General features: G+C 40.1%; 1 protein-coding gene across 2 annotated transcripts in view; it reads right to left on the reverse strand.

The window, feature by feature from the left end:
* The window catches only part of CEP295 (centrosomal protein 295), a 40,912-nt gene extending 25,778 nt beyond the window's left edge, over nt 1–15,134 (reverse strand). For both annotated transcript variants that reach the window (XM_083855940.1, XM_083855939.1), the window contains exons 1-9: nt 15,092–15,134; nt 13,442–13,575; nt 12,521–12,721; nt 10,656–10,780; nt 9,801–9,894; nt 4,866–4,979; nt 3,808–3,948; nt 2,515–2,698; nt 524–715 (exon numbers count right to left, since the gene is read on the reverse strand). In XM_083855940.1, the coding sequence (XP_083712066.1) occupies nt 524–715; nt 2,515–2,698; nt 3,808–3,948; nt 4,866–4,979; nt 9,801–9,894; nt 10,656–10,780; nt 12,521–12,721; nt 13,442–13,549 (1,159 nt within the window). In that variant the 5' untranslated portion in view covers nt 13,550–13,575; nt 15,092–15,134. The remainder of the gene's footprint in view (nt 1–523; nt 716–2,514; nt 2,699–3,807; nt 3,949–4,865; nt 4,980–9,800; nt 9,895–10,655; nt 10,781–12,520; nt 12,722–13,441; nt 13,576–15,091) is intronic.
* Nucleotides 15,135–19,535: the final 4,401 nt, after the last annotated feature.

The raw sequence follows: 19,535 nt of genomic DNA on the forward strand, positions 1-19,535 counted from the left end.
CACACCACATGACCCTGGACATGCCACAAGCAAACAGGACACACCAGGACACACCCATGCATCCTTCCCAGCCTACTCACAATATGCAGCAGCTCAACCACAAACCTGAACATAAAGGACACACAATAAGCAGACTATAAAGCTTCAACTTTGAAATATCTCAAAATGGAAAATATTTAAGTTCACATATCAGCATTAGTCCATAATTTATACTAATTACACAGGAATAATTATGGCTACTAACAGTGTAGTTCTTAAAACTGAAAATTATTCTCAGCATACTAATGAACTGAAGTATAGCAGAAAAAGAAGTCACATTTTCAGTTTTAAATTCATAATCATTAGGGTACTATCATCTAAACTAAACATAAACCAAATTATACTGAATTATTTTATGCACATTAAGAAGTTTTACTACTTAAGGCATTTTACTTATTATTAGAATTTATTTGATATACTAGACTAATCTTTTCTAATATAAAATGAAAAAGTTTAAGTTAAATATGAAGTTTAGAAGTTTTACTTTCTGGTTCATTAGGGACCTCCTCTTCTATCACATGTTCTGATTCTCCTTGAGTATCACAAGGAAGTTCTGGTTGAGTGTCACAAGCAGATTCATGCTCCAAGGAGATATCAAGATCATTATCTTGAGCTCTGTCAGAAGGGGCTGGCAAAGGTTGTGGCTCAAACTGCAAAATCAGGTCTCCTTTCATGTCTAATTAAAAGACCACAATGAAATAAAATGACCATTTGGAATACAAATCAAACAACATTGCAAGAATACACTCCCATACAAATCCCCATGAAATTCAAATATCAATAGGTTATTTCACAACAGATTTAATCCAACTTTTTTCCCCAACAAAATACAAGATTCAAAACCACTTAGATCAACAGCCAGAATCTATTCATTCGGGACCTCCACAGCAGTTTCCACTAGAATATGCTATGTTTTTAAAAATAAAAGCTGATGTGATGAAAGGCTCAGCTTTACATCAAAAGCAGAAGCAGCTCACAAGAAAAATTACACATGATCCCAGTAACTTTATCAGGGAAAAGACACACCCTGAGCTGGCTGTTCACAAGGCTGCCACAGGAGAGTGATTGCACAGTCCAGGTGTGAAATCCCAGAAGACTGCACAACAGGAATTCTCCTACGATCAGCTTACTGACTGAGGGGGTTACTGTCCTTGGAATTCTATGCTTGTTCCATATACTTAGGGAAAGAACCCAAGGCAGCGAAACAAAAGGATCGAGTACTCAGGGGCAGAACAATTATGAGATAAAAGTGCAAACATAATGAGATAAAATGAGACAGCCAGTACACTTGTCTGGCCATGCACTGTGCCTGACAGCCTGTTCTGTCTTCCCACAAAATTCCACTTGTAGCTGTTTTCCTGTGTGAGGAATGCTGTGTTTTGTATGCATGTGCCTGCATAGATATGTAAGGACTAGCAATTGGAATGGGGACCAGCAGTCACAGCTGTACTTGTGTCTGGAGCATTGCCAGCTGCAGAGGCCATAATGAGTGCCTTCAGGTGGGTATGAGCATCAGCATGCAGTGGCTAGCAAATCACAAGCCATACTAGCCAGCAAAAATGGTATGAGGCTTAGGAGTTACACATCAGGCAGCTGTAAGACTGGGCTGGGTATTGCACAGGCCAGGGGACCTACAAGTTGTCTAGTGAAGGGATCAGGAGATCCAAGCATTTAAGCCAGCTACAGAGGAGAGGAAGGGATCCTAAAGAACCTGCCAGAACATGTGTGCATCTCCAAGACTACAAGAGGTCAGCTACTGGGTACACTGAGTATATAAGGTCAGTTCCCACAGCAATGCATAGCATGTGCATGTCTGTACATACGCTGACATGCCCAGCTGGGTCTGTGCAGGAACAACTGGAGTGGAGCAGCAGATCTTGGGGGTCCACAGGCCCAGCAACTGGGAAAACTAAGGATCAAGGGCCAGCTGCCAGGTAAGAGCAAGTGTTTAAAGTTATTCACCAAATGATCCACAGCTCATATTGGAGCACATGTGTGTCTGAGTGCATACATGAGTATGAGAGGTAACTCCAAGGCTCCAGCATGAATCACTGGGTAGACTGGGCGTCGAAGACCTGAGGAGGATGTGTAGTGTAGCAGATAAGAGACCTGGGATACAGGGGACAACGCCTGGATAGACTGAGTGTCTAAGACCAACTGCTGGAGGGATCCATACCATATTACAGACATATATCCCACTAAAAGGCCTTCATCTTGATCAGCTAGACCAGTAAACAAAAGGAAATCATTTGTGCTGTTCATACTTAATGTGAGTGCTGTGTTTTCCCTGCTGGCCTGCACAGACAGCTGTATGGATGTGCCCTGCTTGGGAAGGCTGTTTGTGTGTGTGCCAACTATGAATACACACATGGCCACACACATGGCCTTGCTACTGCCTGGATCTGGGAAGAGGCAGCTGCAGCAGCCTCTCCTTTACTGGGTACCAGATTCAGCAGCCTCCAAGCAAGAACTTACTCCTGTCTTCACTGTACATTTCTTCAAATGCGGACTCCAGTTCTCTCTGCCATTCTTCTTTTATTTCCATGCGTTTGCACGGTGGCACTGAAAGCTGAGGTGGCATCTGTGCCACAACCTGTCTCCTGCGCATCCGATCCTGAGCTTGCATTTGCTCCAGCTCTTCCAGGAGTCTTTCCCTGTCCTTCAAGAACAAAGAAAAGATAACAAACCTTCGGAGTTCACATTCAGACAGCCACATATCAAGACTGACACAAAGTGCTTCCATTTGGTTACCATGATGTTCGGTTAATGTTCCAAGTTAATCTTACTCTAGGGAGAAAGTGCTTCCTCAGGAGAAGGCTGTATCAGCCCTTTAGACACAGGAGTCATCAATACTACCTGGAAGATCTGATGTTATATAAAGGATCAGACTCTACACCTGTAGGCCAACTCTCCTCAAGGAAATTGAACCTTCTGTTTTATTAGGTAAACAAGCACTTCTTTTGCCAAGTGACTTTTGTTAGTATATTATTCAGCAGTTGCAGCTTTTAAGATGTAAACTAAATACTCTTTGGCACACTGAGTATATGTGAGAGCTATTTTACAAAAAATAAGTTTGTTGGGTTTTTTTTTTTTTCTGTTAATTTCAGGAGCACTGGTAATATTTCCAGAAATCTCCATTTTAGTTTGGTTACTTATTCAGGGCCAGTCATTTCCTAGCTGATATAAAACAAGCTTTTCTTTTTTAGCTACCAAAACCACTTGTGAACGTATCAGATAATAAAAAATTCTTGAGTGCAGATCTCAGTACAAAGACTTTTCTAAGTAGTTCAATTTTTATTTCTTAAAGGAAACTATTTCAACATTTCCAGACTTGCACACTAACCAAATGTCAGTCTTTAAGTAAGAACTTTGAAAAGTTTTTAAAAAATAAAAAAGCTTGTTACCTTCTTAGCACTATTTTTTTTCCATGAAGTACAGAATCATCAACTTCAAGTAAAGCTAATGTGGAAAAGCGGAACTCATCACCTTTTGAAAAAGTTTTGCTTGACTATTACCTATTGGTTAATAGCTGGTCAAACATTCAGATAACAAAAACCAAGAGGATGTTCTTTCATTCTCACTCCTTCCAAATGCCAAAACAAGCAAACAGATTTTGAATTTTTTTTTTTTTCAAAGACATTCTGCAAACTTTATTTAGCTCATCAACTTCCCTCCTGAAAATGTAATTCCTTTATTAATCACCCTTCCTACAACTCACTTAACAGTGGTTGTTCTGACACTAAAAACAGGCATAACTATTTTGCCTACCTTGGCCAACTGAATCTTCTTCAAGGCATGACTTCCTCTAACATGTGCCTTTTCAAGCTGCTTTCTTCTCTCCCTTTCTGCCTCCCTGTGCAGTTCCTCCAAACGTCTCCCTTCTTCTTCAGCAGCTAAATGAGCATCTGGCTGACAGTCAATCAATAGTTTAGTTCACAATATTCTTTGACAGTTTAAAGCATATGTAACAATAAATAAATGATTAATTCTGCAGCAAAAGCACTTTTAAAAAGACATACAATGCCATATGAACATCCTTGAATGTTTATGTTGCAAGCAGGACCAAAATAATTTTTTACCTTTGGAAAAAAATTCGTAGTTACATATATTGTAAGTGTAGGTGACAAAGTGTTCCAGTTTCAAGTTAAATGATTTATTTCTTATGGCATGGATATAGAGTGGCTATAGAGTGGTTATTTTTCCTACAATACATGGTAAAATGAATGATATGGTCAACATTACAGATTGAGTATTGAGTACAGATTGAGTATTTGAGTAAAACAAATCCTCCTGGTTTTGTTTTAAACAAGGGGAAAAATCCTTGAAATATTTTCAACCTCATTTGGGAAACCAGAAACAATATGCAACTTTCAAAGAAGAAAATTCTTACTAACATAAAAATAAAAATATACTTAGGAAAAAAAAGTCCAAATAAACAAGGCAAATACAAGGCAAGTCTGGGAGTACATAACTAAAAAGAGAGAAGAGAGAAAAGCACAGCAACTGCAGCTATCAGTTCAGCATAAGCCACAAATCTTCCAGTTTGGGTGTTTGAACATTATACCAGTGTTGTGATCTGACCTTCTAATAGAAGCCTGTCCACAAGGGACTGCCAGGTGTGATTCCCTAAGTGACTGAGCATGTAACAGGCTTTATAAGCCTGCCCATCTCAGATTCTCTTTAGTAAAGTAGTGTAACACCTCCTTCATATAAGTTCATATCTTTAAACATGTTCTAGAAAATCCAACAGCTGATATCCAGACAATGTATGCAACGTAAAGAAACATATATGTAAGACTGTAGCACAAACACCTGGAGTTAATCACCTGCTCTCCGTCCACTTCTCTGTCCACCAAAGCTTCAGCAAGATGGTAACGTGTGACAGAAAAGTTGCCAGCACCACAGGGCTTCATGGCAATGATCTTCTTCACTTCAAAACTCTAGGAAGAGAAGTACAATTTACAGCTGTATCACAGAACAGTGTCTCCACCAAAGCAACTAAACAGAAGTGATCTGTATAGCTAAATTATTATTAAAAGAAACCCACCCCACCAAATTCTGTCCTGAAAATATTGTTTAAAACCCTATATACATGTAATAATTAATAAACCACATCAGAACAAAGCAGATCTGGAGGGCTTTAACAACTGAGAGCATCTAACAGTCTTAGGCAAACCCCTGCACAGAAATTAATGCTCATCAGTGTCATGTTTCAAAAGCACTAGTCTAAAAGCACTTGAGTTTAATGCATTAATACAAATCCCACTTACAACAGCTGTCACATTCACTTCAGAGCAGGGCAACCACAGACCCACACTATAATTATACCCAATAGCAAAGCAACACTTGTCAAGTACAGCCTTGCTTTGGGAAACTCGGAGCCATTATGTCCAATTTATTGGTTGACCAGAGAAAAGAGCATTTTCTGTAACTTCCTTGAAAAGTGTCCATTCATAGAATGCTAAGCTGCTCTGGTTTTTTAGAAGCTTTGAGTACACTAACACATTTCAACTCTTTTCTGGAAGTTTGAACAATGAGTCATCAGACCCTCCCTCTTCTTTGGCTTAGCCTCATGTTCTCGATAGCAAAGTAGCCAGGTTAGGAAACTCAGTATCATGTAGGACCTGTCTTTGTACTTAACATCTCCTCCATTAATTTTCTCTCAGCTTCTTCTTCCCTTAACCTTCTCTTGAAAAAAGGTCTTCTTATCCATCCACATTAACTAAACCAGAACGATTCATAGCTTGAGTGGTCTAAAACTAGCATGACCATAAAGAAATGCACACACACAAAGAGCAGCATTAAGTCTGAGGAATATCTTAAACTTATCTCTGCATAAGAAGAGGCATACAAAATTTCAGTATTGACTATCACTATTTTATGAAGACTGTAGAAAGTAAAGTTTTTAAATGAAAACCAAAGAATCATAGAATAATTTATACTGGAATAAACCTTCATCAAGTCCAGCCATTAATTCAGCACTTCCAAGTCCACCATCAAACCATGTTCCTGAGTGCCACAATTCACATCTTTCAGATACCTCCAGGAATGGTGACTCCACCACTGCCCCAAGCAGCCTGTTCCAGTGCTTGACAACTCAGTGAAGAATTTTTTTCCTAATATCCAATCTAAACTTCCCTGGTGCAACTTGAGGCTGTCTCCTCCTGCCCTACCACTTGTTACCTCAGTGAAAAGACCAACCCTCGTCTGGTTACAATCTCCTTTCAGGCAGTTGTAGAGAGTGACAAGGCTCTTCCTGAGCCTCCTTTTCTCCAGGCTAAACCCCCCCAGCTCTCTCAGCTGCTCCTCACAGCACTTGTGCTCCAGACCCTTCCCCAGCTCTGTCGCCCTTCTCGGGACACGCTCCAGCCCCTCAATGTCTTTCTTGTCATAAGGGATCCAAAACTGGTAAAACTACTTTTAGCCTTACCAACAGAACTTCAGTAACTTATTTTATGATCCTTAAACAATATTATTGCATGTTATTTTGGTAGGTAAAAAAATAAATGGCTACATTTTTTAATCAGTAAAAATCATAGTAATTGTAACAGATCAACATTAACCAAAACACTTGCAGATACTGATTAGAGCTATGAAAACAGGTAAGTCCCAGGCCTAAATCTCACTAGCCAGATTACCAGTGCTTGCCCTGTACTGGGTTACTTTCAGAATGTACAATTAAACGTACCTTCTGAGTTATTTAAAAAATTTAAAATTAACAGACCAATAACAATAATCATTAATTACATGTAATCAATCAAACCTCCAGAATTTTATTCAAAAGCTGTGAAGATGTGAGAACCATGTTGGAGGCTGCAATTTTCCAATTAATGTCAAAAGCAATTTAGGCTGAAAAAACCCCAAATTTCCACCTTGTAACTCCTCCCTCTTTTTTTTTTTTTCTTCCTTCAAAAACTAGAGCAGCAAAGTATCATGAAATGGGACAAAAAACTCATGACCCAAACTCTGCAAATGCTATGAATACTCAAGCAGAGTATAATAACATTTTTTAGGTTTTATTTTCATTCCATAAAAATCTAATAGATCATGTAAAAAAAAGTTAGTTCACAGGAACTCTGCAACACTTTTCAATAAAATGGTATTTACAGTTTAACTTCAATTAAGTAACTTTCCATTTGGTCTAACTAAATATGGTCTCAACTCCTAAAATCCGTAACTCTGAGAACCAAAATGGGTTATGACAATAGAGTAAAAATACTTCTTTTCTAACTGGGTATAATAACAATAATACCAGTATTTTTAGAGAATGTTTCTTATATTTTAAGTAATCATGCCATGAACAAAAGTGCCCTAGCTCCTTTTTATGAAATTATAGTCAATTGTTATTGCTACAGAGCATAAGTATGATTATAGTTGTATTTAATAAGATCCTTATGCAAACTGATTCAAAAAAACCAAGCAGATTTATTCAGATGACCCTGTAATTTGCTATAATTCACAGGATTTAAAGTTAGGCAATTTAAATTCAGTGCCTTTTGAGTAACACATTTGCAAGACAAAGCCCTAGATTTACGCTCACCCAAATGACATCAATATCTTTTGTTTTCTCCCTCTTGAAGCAGAAACAGGAATAAAAATTTCTCAATCTTTCAATTACTTAACATTTTCCCCCATGAAAACTGAAAACATGAATACATGGCACCCAATAACTCTCTGAAGAAAGTAACTTTATTCTTAGCCCTGTGCCCTCCCCCAGCCACACGTCTACAAGACAAGGATTAAAATCTATACAGATATGAAAACTAGAAAAAAGGCTTAAAGTCAACTAGACTTTATATGGAACAAATTGACACACTGTGCCATACTGAAACAGAGCAACCTCTTTCCTCAACAAAAACTCAACATGTCTGCAAAATTACTGATTCAATCTGCCATTATCACAACGTGAACTTCATAACAGAAACAAAACCCACATACTGCAGAAAATCCAGAGGTTTGCAAACTCAGCTAAAACCAGTTACAAATCCCATTTGTTGAAAAGGTGAGGAAAAGGACTTCTGCTAACGGATGGAAACGCGTTAATTTTTGGAAAGAAGCAATACTTAAATAGAGCACTGACCCAGACATATCATCCAACACAATTGTATATGCAATTCTGGTTTCACCAGAACCTGGAGAAACCTGGAAACAAAGCCTTCTTGCTTCCCCTGGTGGCAAAATACTAAAGAACTAGGAGAAAATTCTGCATTTATGAAATAGAAAGGAAGATGCATTACTGATGTTGCTAGACCAAAATATTAAATAAAAGTATTACATATTAAGTACTTTCTCATTTTAGTTGTTATGGAGGTTAACTGGAGTGACTATCTGCAGGGAAGGGTTAAATAAAATGAGACATAAGACACGCTCTAAACTGCAAAAGTTACTACAAAGCAAAGCCACAGCATCTTATGCTTTCCCAACAATGCCAAACTGAGCAAGAGAAGCACCTGAAACCCAAGAAGTAAGACAGTCAAAGTTTGAACTGATAGACTTCCCCTGCTCTACACCAGACACACCAGGAACACACCCTGTGGCACAACACAGAGGGAGCAGCAACATGAAAGGGTGTGTGAATTTACCTGAACTGTACCAGACAGGACCTTATTCCAGATGTACTACATTCCAATACTGCACATACTTCACCAGAAATAACCCCAAACTTTACCACTCCCTTACAACAACTTGTTTTAATCTTCACTCATATCCAGTTTACACAACATGAAAACCCTTGGGCAGCAATGAGAAAACATAGAGAGAAACTTGTACTAATGAAAAGCCATGGGTATTCCTTCTAACCATCCTTACAACTGAGAGGGTCAAACCCATTACTCAGTTTTTCCAGACAGGACATCAAACCCCTATCATCCTGCACTCAAACTTGTACACAACGTGCTGGGATGTAGCTGGGAAAAGCTTCACTGGCTCTGAGAGGGGCTGGTATACCTCAAACCTTTCTTTTATTGTCAGTAGTTTGAATACCCCTGAACCCAAAAGTCTAAAAGGACACAACACCACATAAGGCAACTTAAACATACATACTCTGCATTCATGAAGTACTGTTAGTTAACTCCAAAGTAAAAAAGCATGTTATGTTCTTTCTGCAGTTCAGATCTGCAATCCTACAGGAAATTCTACACATATGCACCAGCCCTATGAAATCAAAGCAGCATGAATTGGGCACAAAGCCACATCTCAAAAGGCTGCAGCCTCCCCAACAGACTTGGATGGTTTCCTATCAAAATTAAAGAGCTTCCCCTTTATTTAGCATTGCCTGCAAAAAAAAAAAAAAAATTGAAGAGAGAAAAAAACTCCAACAAAGCTGCCCCACAGCTAAAAAGACAGAATTGTCTTGATTACAGAACTAAACAAAATATTGCTAACTGCATTAGTACGACAGAAGGCTAAGGAGGCCTGTAATTTACATGCTGAGAGAGATCATTGTAAAGTCTCATATCACTGGGGCTACTAAATGAAAATGAGATATGATGAAAGTTTAAAAAGCCATATTAACTACATAATATGAGTCTGATTACAAGAAATAAAATTCGCTTATAACAAGAGATAAATAAAGTACCTAAGCTTAGTAGCAAGAAATCTGCTAATATATAATTAATTCATTCTCTTGGTTTTTGCTGAACCACTCTCCCTATAGTATGCAAATACCAACTCTGGATGTCCTGTGGTGAAGAGTCAGACCAATAAATATATGTGGTTCCCCTGAAATTGTGATCACTGTTGTGATACATGTGGATACATACCTCAAAAGGACGGGGTGGAGGAGGTGGCAGGCTCGCAACTTTCGCTGCTCTTTGTCTTTCCACTTCCAGAGCACGTTTACGAGCATCTGTTCGTCTTGGGGGACAAAAACAAACCACAAAAGAGAAGAGAGACAGAAAATTATTCAAGCAACAGTGACAGAACAGTGCAAAATAAAAGGTAAACCTAAATCAGATTCCTCCCTAAGTACCTGCACTGAATGCTCAGGCCATAGGGATGGGGAAGCATATTGAAAAGACAACAGAACTTAGGCTGGAAGGCAGCATTAAGAATTACCTTCTTCAAGTTATGCAAAAACATTAATATATACAAGCATCCCAAAAGTAATGCAAAATCTCTGCTTTTGACCTAAGTTTACAGAAAGTATTGTGTACTTCAACATACTTTAATTGCTTGAGTGTAGACATACTTAACTATTTAATTTACAGGTCTTAGCTCTACTCAAGAACAACTATGCCCAAGAGGACTTTCTGTGCCAGCTAAGTTTGGTCCAAACTGCTTAATAAAAAACCTAAGAAGGAAGACCATGACAAATGCACTACATCCTTCTTCCAGGTGGTGAACTCTCCATCAGGAACTGGCCTGACGATGTTTCATTTCATATGTCACTGAAGTCCTGGAGAGTCTATAAGGCCAGCCTGAATATCTGACATTCTTGTTGGCTTTAAAGTTATAGTTTTCATCAAAAGCCACAAGTTTGTCCATGAGCATTAATTCTCTAACCCATAAAATTTCGAAATTGAAAAAGCTCCAAGCAAGAAGCATCAACATTTTTGCCTTTCACCTTGTGACACTGTAAAGTTTATTCTTAATAAAACAAAGTAACTATTGCATACCTGGCTTGCTCACGAAGTAATTTTTCTTTTTGGTGCTTCTGCTCTATCAGAGCTTTTCTATGTCTCGACTCTGCTCTTTGTTTCCTCTCCTCTGCTTGCTTTGCCAGAGCTTCTAAGTCAGGTTCCTTAACATTAAAATATTGTAATCATTTAATACAGTACTTTAATCACATCCCATACTATCGGTATGATATCTCAAATTACATACTGCTGGTAAGAAGCACAAGCTCAAAACTACCTTCTACTGTATTAGGGTAAAAATACTCTATTACATTTCCTTCTCTGCCATCTTTATTTTCTTCTTCTCCACCAACAACAGCAGTGAACCTGCCACATCCCTCAGCCAATTTAACCAACTTAGCTTCTTCTGCAACAGTTTGATGGAAAGGATAATTAAACAGTTATTTAAACACTCTGTAGCAAACGCAGACTAAACTATGTAGAAGAAGCGTGTTACTACCCTTCAGTCATCAACAGAAATATTCATTATCAGTTCTCTGTTCCTGTAATACTGGTTCCAGTTTTTTTGCTAACTCACCTACCCTAGCATTGTAAAGGACTTTATAAAGAAGTTGATTTAAACATACTGGTATATGGAAAAGCATAATGCTATTTTACTTGGGTTTAAAGACCATGACTAATTCAGCAAGTAAGCTACTCTGCAAAATCCATGTAAGAAATCTATGGCTGATTTCTATAAACCTGATTCAGAGCCAAACCCATAGAAAAATTCTACCCAGCAAACTCAATTATCTCTCAAGCAGAGTCTATACAAGTTACAGGATTTTAAAGAAAGTGAAGCCAGTTTATAGGTGCAGAATTAAAGAGTGACACACATTTGCAGTCCAGGCAAAGGCCTCTGAAGCCCTTACCAAGGCTTTCCAAGTCACAGAAGCACTGAAGGGGAAAAAAATGTTGTGTGTTTTCTTAATCATAGAGAAGATCCATGGTGGAGAAAAAAAATCACTGTATTACTGGCATAATTGAGATACTGAGTCATCATGTACAATTTAGTCAAGTACAAACATACATGGTCATACAAGCTAATACAAAGTAACTTTAAAGTCTGCCCAGCAAAAGCCTTCACAGACAGGCCCACAGACTATTCTGTGGGAAAATACCTGCAAAAAAGTACATAACCAGTTCTAAAAAGTTGCCATTCTTAAAAAGTTGTCTATTTAGGTACCAGGACTTCAAAATCAAGAATGTCAAAGGAAAAACCAAACAGACAGAAATATTGGTATTTCTAAAGCATCAAACTTGTCTCTGACAATATATGCTGGTATTGGGCAGGATAGAAATGATTTTCTTCCCAACAGCTGGTATGAGACTGTGCTTTGGATTTGTGCTGAACACAGGGTTGATAATATAGAAATGGTTTTGTTATTGCTGAGCAGGGCTCACACAGAACCAAGGCCTTTTCTGCTTTTTGTGCTGCCACGCTGGTGAGGAAGCTGGGAAGGGTTGGGAGGAGACACAGCCCCACGTGCCCGAAGAGATATTCCAGACCATGTGGCATCATGCTCAGTACATAAAGTGGGGGAAAGAAGGGGGCAATGTTTAGAATGATGGTGTTTGTCTTCCCCAAGTAACCTTTACACATGATGGGTTCCTACTATCCTGGAGATGGCTGAACACCTGCCTGCCCATGGGAAGCAGTGATTTAACTCCTTGTTTTGCTTTGCTCTGTGTGTGATTTTTGCTTTCCCTATTAAACTGTCTATATCTCAACCCATGAGTTTTATGGCTTTTACCCTTCTGATTCTCTTCCTGATCCCACTGGTGAGGGAGTGAGCAAGGAGCTGCCTGGTGTGTGGCTGCTGGCTGGGCTGAAACCATGACACAATAATATTAAGCCCACTCACATTCTCCTTGGCCTGTCGGTGACCCTCCCCAATTGCTCTTAGGCTTGACAGATACAGCTCTTCCAGGGCTTTCATCCTCTCATCCTGTGCCTTCTGCCATTCAGCTCTCAGTGCCTCCTCTAACTGATGCAGTTGTTCTTCTCTCCTCTGCTTTACCTTCTGCCTGATCTGGTGGGAGATATACTTCTGCTGCTCTCTGACCTGTAGAAATAGCATTTATGTTTGTCAGCAATTCAAGAAAAGCACAATACTTTTTGCAGCAAGTCTTTCCATGACATAGTCTACCCTCCTTCCATCTTTCCATCTCATCTACTATTCCATTCACAATCTGGCCAGAAAATACTTTCAAGTTGCTGTTACATTTTCCCAAAATTAACATATAAAGTAATAAACTTAATCTTAATTAAATGCTTCAGTTAAAGTGCAAAAAAGTGACATACAAGTGACAAACTGCAAAAACTGCTTGGAATATCCTTCCCTCTAAAAATACAACACAATAATTTATAAAAGGCTCCTATTACAATTCAACATGGTTAAAAAAATCTACAACTATACTAAAAGCTTAGTAAACACAGTTTATTATTTTCCACTTGTATTTTAGGCACTTTTTTGTGCACAGAAAGCATTGTCAAGCACTGGAACAAGCTGCCCAGGGAAGTGGTTGAGTCACCACCCCTTGAAAAGTTCAAAAGAAGTGTATATGTGGCACTTAGGGGTGTGATTTAGTAGTGGACTTGGCAGTGGTGGATTAATAGTTGGACATGATGATCTTGAGGGTCTTTCCAACATAAAAAATTCCACCATTCTACAATACTATTACCTTGAAATTTAGCTTACAGGAAATAATCTTTCCAGTTACTTTTCTTAAATTATTTGTTACATCATCAATTAAATACACCACATGGAAAAATACAGGCATACCTGTTGTAGCCTTAGTTTTCTTCTTCTTTCATATTCTTCTTTCAGAAGCATGGCTTCTTCATTAGGACTAAGCCTCAAGGTCCCAGCTGTTGCAGGTTTCCTCTTCATCTTTGGATACGCTGAATAATCAACTTCTATGAGAACAATGCAAAGAAAGAGAGAAATTGTGCATAAATGACACTGGCAAAACAGCTATAAAAACAAGATATTGCCATAATGTAGTCAACTCTGTCATGGTATCTGCATGTGAGAGATGCAACTGTTCAGTCTGTCCCAACTGGAGGCTGGACTTGATGATCTCAGAAGTCTTTTCCAACCTTAATGACTCTTCAATGCAATCAACAGCACAGGCTCTGAGTTTGTCTGAGTCACAAAAGAACATTTGCAAAGCAAAGAATGAACACCATTCCACTCCTGGGAAGATTTAAAAACAAACCCACAAAGTAACTGAGAAAAGCACACCCTACAGCAAAGCAGGCTGGTCACTCAATTAATTTGTACTGAAATATTCTCATAACTGCTGTAGGTAAGACATAAGATACAACAGCAAATTTGTTTATGTTTTTGGCTGTACTCCAAGGTTTTCTGCCCTACAGGCTCTGAAACCCCAGCAACAGCCTGCATACCAAGCCTTTCCCTGGAAAGCTGAAACTGCTCACTAACGATTCAAGTTTTCCTAGGAAGACAAATTTCAAATTATGTTTCCCTCGAGATTTTTACTGTGAAACAAGAATCTTCTGGTTCTGCAGACTGCTTCCCATTTTCCTTGTAATTACGATTTCCATATGCACAAAAAACACAAAACCAAAATACAAAACCAAAAATCCAACCAAACAAACAAAAACCCCAACCAAACAAAAAATTTCTTCCATCTGATACAAAGCCTAATCTAAACTTCCCCTAAACCAAGTAAGATTTTTACTGGATCTTTAAATACTTACAACCCTGGAAATACTCACATGAAACAAGAAAGACTTTCAAAAGTCACTGCTTAATTCTAAAAACCTAGCGAGCAATTCATATAGCACTAACAGTTTAACCAACATCTCACACCTGGAAACAATTATTTTCAGCATCATGTATACTGATCTTGGTACATTTAGAGACACAGTATCATAGACAAAATAGCAAGACTTAGGAAGTCAGGTGAGGTATAAAGCCGAAGATCCATAAGATACTTTTGGTAAAGAGTTATTAAAGCAATAAATCCCAAGCTCTTTACATCATAAAGGACATGAATCCTCGTTTCTGTCAGTCCTCCCTCAGTCACCCGATGAGGTAGAGAAGTTTATCACGGCACAAAATTAAGTAGCAAATTACTACATTCTCTCTCACACACACACATTTTTCCTAAAGAGGAAAAACGTAGAGGATGACCAATGCAAAGCCTGAATCTAGAGGACAAGAGCGGAGGCAGAGGTTGCAAAGGCCGCGCCTGCCCGCGCTCAGCCGCAGCACAAGGCGGGGGGTGCGGGCCGGAAAGGCCCCGCTCCCGCCAGTCACCGGAGCCCCCGCGGGGGTCGCACCTGGGCCCGCCCGAGCTGAGGAGGGACAGAGAAAGTAAAAGAGCGGGGGAAAGGCAAGCAGATAAGGGAAGAAGCAGGGTAAGTAAGGGAAGGGGAGAAGGGAGCGGAGCCGCCCCTGACGCACCCGCCGCCGCCGCGCCGCCAACGGCCGCCACCCCCGCCACGTGACCCCGCGCCCCCAACGAGCGCCCAACAGCGCATGCGCCACCGCCCGCCCCGGCTGCCCGAGCCACGCCCCCGTCCCGCGGTGGCCAATTGGGGCTCGGGACGGCGGCGCGGGCGCGCGCGCCCAATATAAACGCGGCGCGGTGGGCAAAGGAGACGTTCGGTCCGCGGGCGTTTCTGCGGACCTTCAGCCCCTTCCCCGGGGCCGCGCTGAGCCCGACCCGGCGGTCACAGCGCCACCGGAGGCGTTTGTCACCACGGCCCCCTCACAACACGGCAACAGGAGCCCGCCCGCAGTCGCAGTCTCCAAGTGCTCGCGTGGGAGGGGCACTCGCTGGCCGAGCTTGAAACGCTGAGGCAGCAGAATAAAACTGAATCCTGCTAGTTCTGCCTCACCAGCGTTACTCCTGTGCAGCTTCCCTGTTCAGTGCTCTTTTTGGTTGCGCTGTGTCTGTACAAGGAGTATCACAGAATCATAAAATGGTTTGGCTTGCAGAGGGATCTCGAAGATCATTTAGTTCCAAGCCCATTCAGGCTGTGGCAGTGCCCTTGTAGTGCTGCTCTGCCCAATCTAGGCCTCATGGCTCCCACGGCAGGCACCTCTGTGCTAATGCCTCAGCCTTAGAGCTAAACACTTCCTTTATAAACCTAATTTTTAACTACCCTCTGCTCCTTGTAAGGCTGATGCAATGCTTGCTTCTTTGCTGGTAGCGTGTAGTGACAAGGGAGGTAATGGATTTAAACAAAAAGATAATAGGTTTAGGTTAAACATTAGGAGAAAGTTCTTTAGTGTGAGGGTGCTGAGGCACTGGAGCAGGTTTCCCAGAGAAGCTGTGGCTGCCCCATCCCTGGAAGTTGGATCCCCCAAGACCAGGATGGGTGTGGTTTTCAGGAACCAGGGGGGTTGGAACCAGACAACCTTTAAGGTCCCGTCCAATCCAAACCATTCTATGATTCTTCCTCATGCTTCACCCACTTTCTAAAAAGAGCCATTTCTCATATGCGTAAGATTTGCAGCAGTTGGGATTTGAAAATGGAGACATCGGATGTCCTTGATTTATGGGGAATGTAAATGTTATTTGTACTGAGGGAAACAGTTCTGCCACACATACAGATGAGGCAAGAGAGGCTGTGTTAGTCTGTTTATTTGCATGGAGCACATTCCAAGGGCCGGAGCTGCTGCTACAAAAATGGAAGAAATGGTTGTGGCTTAAAACAGACCAAGCACAGAGGAGATAATCATTTGTCTTGCTCTGAAACTTGAGTGCAGAATAGAGCTACTTTTTTGGCAGCTTCTCATAGAAAAAGGAAAAAAGTATTTCATACTAGGAGCTGTCATAGCAACCCACCATATTGTGCCCAACAGGACTGAAACCAGGAGGGCTGAGATTACTCAATAAAACTTAGTGGTTTGGTGCATGCAGATGCATGGCTGCACAGGAAATAGATTAAAAAAATACAGAATTGCAAGAGAAAAGACATCAGCATAAGGAGAAGAGGTAACATTGCAGTTTTATGTGCTTTCTTCCCTGCCTTCTGCATTTCATTGCTAAACTGCCTTCTTGTTCACAGGCTTTTGCTTTCTGATAAGTGCCTGCAACTTGCTGCAAACTACTGTCTGGAATAGCCGGTACCAAGTTAATACCTGATTGTGCATTAGACACGCAGTATGCATATTGAATAAATTAGACTCGAGAAGTGCACTTCCAAATGTGTTTTCTAGTCTCCTTATTGGATTTTTTTGTCCTTCAGCATTTTCATTATGGCAGTGCTCTCCTCAATAATATCGCTTGTAAATAGCTTTATCCTGCAGGTCAACAGGTGAAAAAAGTCAAGACAGTCTATTAAGAGAGTAATTGAGATTATGGATTTTAGAATCCTCTACTTATAAAATGTGAGAGGTCAAATATATGCTCCTCAATTACACTGTTGAATAAAAGGGATATTATTAAACCTACATGTGCTGTGTAAGAATTTTGTTTCAAGGGTGTTTTCTGTCATTGTCTTGCAGAATTATTTCTGCTACTGTTTAATTTACATACATATACTAAAAAGCAGGAATTTCAATACTGTAATGTTTTTTACTTTTTTTTCTATACACATTTGAATTACAGTATTAAAGACCTGCATTAATTCCTTGCCCCTGTGAAGTAGATGGTATCCCTTTTATAAAAGGTGAATAGGAATGCAGGAGTACTGGTGCATTTAGTCAGGGATATATAAAACTGGATGTACTGAGCTTCAGTTGTTGGTCACGTTCCTCTTGGGGAAAAGGAATTACACTTGCAGGAGTTATCTACAAAGTCCCAAGATAGCCGGTGGAAAATTTGAATTTCTTTTCAGGAATAGAATGCTTTTCAAATTTAATAAACTTCTCAGAGTGAATCTATGTGAAAACACAGATTTGAAAGAAATCGTATTAGTTTCATGCATTTGATCTTGAAGAGGGATTGTACGACTGTGAAAGCCACTGATGAGTTGGCCTGCAGTGCACAGTCAGGAGCTCAAATCACAGTACAGGCCTTCTCTGTTCCAGAAAACGTCTTTTGAGAGCAGACTGTTTGTACTTCCCTATCACAGAGAAGGCTTGTTCCATCAGTAGGTGAACCATGGCAAGAGATTTTGGCCCAGGCATCTTGCCTCAGTGTGCTCTGTGGGGCCGTTTAGTCTGAATATGAAATCCTGAGGCTGGAGTTGACTTTGTGTGGCCTGAGAGAAAATATTCCCTGTCTCACAGGCAGGTTGAACAAACCAGTATAAGCAACTTATATCTTTTACTACCACACTGGAGCACTTGCTCCTTTCTTCATCAGAAATTCTTCACTGTCCATTCATGTCTCTCAGCCGTACAAGGGAAAGATGACTTTGTAGGCTTTTCTGCATCTTTAGCAGGGGAGCCCTGGTTTTAAGGGTTTTCTGCCAGCTAGTAATGGAACAGTACAAACACCTGACAGCTCACCCTTGCACAGCACTTGGCACCCTGCGCAAATTAAGTATTCTCCTTGAAAAACCCTGAAGGAAAAGCTTAAAAAAACATGTCATATTCAGACATGAAATCCCCCTGCCCTGAGTCCTCTAGCACATCATTATACATTACTGCAGTTTTCTGCTTCTAGTCTCCTTCTTGCTGATAACTGAAGCATCAGAATGAAATGAGAATTTATCTCAGTCTGAATCGGCCTTTCCCTGCATTCAGTGTTCCTCAATGTCACATCTCACACTGTCATATAGTCTCAAATGTTCCCCTACGGTTCATTTTGGTTTGATGTGTGATTACTTCTCCCATGCTGTTTTCTTTTAGCACCTGCCACCTGATGTCTAATTATTATGACCACCAGGAACTGACAGGATGTGGTTTTACAAATGTTTGTAATCCTCCAGTTCATATATTTTCAAAACTGCAAAGTGCTTTTGTTAAATAGTTTGCAAGAAGTACGTTCATGTGTAAGCTTTGCAAAAAGGCATGGGGTTTCCTAAGAAGGGCTAATCTTTATTTTTGAGGCTGACTAATCTGCCATGGTCAGCCTGTGTAAGCACAGCCTATAATAGTTTCTGCCTGAGACTGATTTGGAGATAAATTTTCTTGACAGATGTGGAAGAATAGCTTTTGTTATTATACTCCGTGTCATGTAATAGAAAGCTGCAAAGCTACGCTTTCCAGTACCAAAGCAACTGTATCCAGAGCTGTGCCTATATAAATTCTCAAGGTGAATCTTCTGTCCAAGAGAAAAGAGATGCTACAGTTTAAAAAAAGAAAAGAAAAAAGAAGAAAATATGAGGCATAAAAGGCTATGTGGCTGGCAAAAGGATAATTATGTGTAATTAAATACAGTGTGCATTCTAAAATTATTGTTCTGGAAGGAAATGTCTGTAAATTCAGATGTGGTTTTGGACATATATAGTGTTGTCTTACAGACAAAAAGAAAGGCATGCTGTGCTATGATGTTGATTCAGAAGCTCTTATTGGGGAACCAGGCTCATTCTCTGTCACAAATGCTCCTGGGATTTCACTCAGCATCCTCAGCCCAGCTTAATGATTCGGGTCTCTGAAAAACAACCTTGGAGTGATAGGAGCAGCAACAAGTGACTATGAACTTATCATTCATGCATAAACCACAGTGCTGCCTAAGGTCATTTTAAAATGGGCTCTCAAACTCTCAAACAAATGAACTCTCCCAAAGCTTGAAGCCAACAGAACTGAGCTGGATTCAGGTTTTTACAGACAAAAAGGACCCTTGTGTACCTGTTGTATATCCTCAGAACCAGTCTGCCCAATTACTCAGTAATGCCAGCATGTGTAGACTTCTACAATGCAAACTTGGTGTGTGCACATTCATTTGCTAAAATTCTTGTAACCTGCATTCAGCCTTCTAAAATATATGGGAACCATACACAGAATTCTC

The sequence above is a fragment of the Zosterops lateralis genome (genome assembly GCF_965231275.1).
Source record: "Zosterops lateralis genome assembly, chromosome: 2".
NCBI classification, from domain to species: Eukaryota; Metazoa; Chordata; class Aves; order Passeriformes; family Zosteropidae; genus Zosterops; species Zosterops lateralis.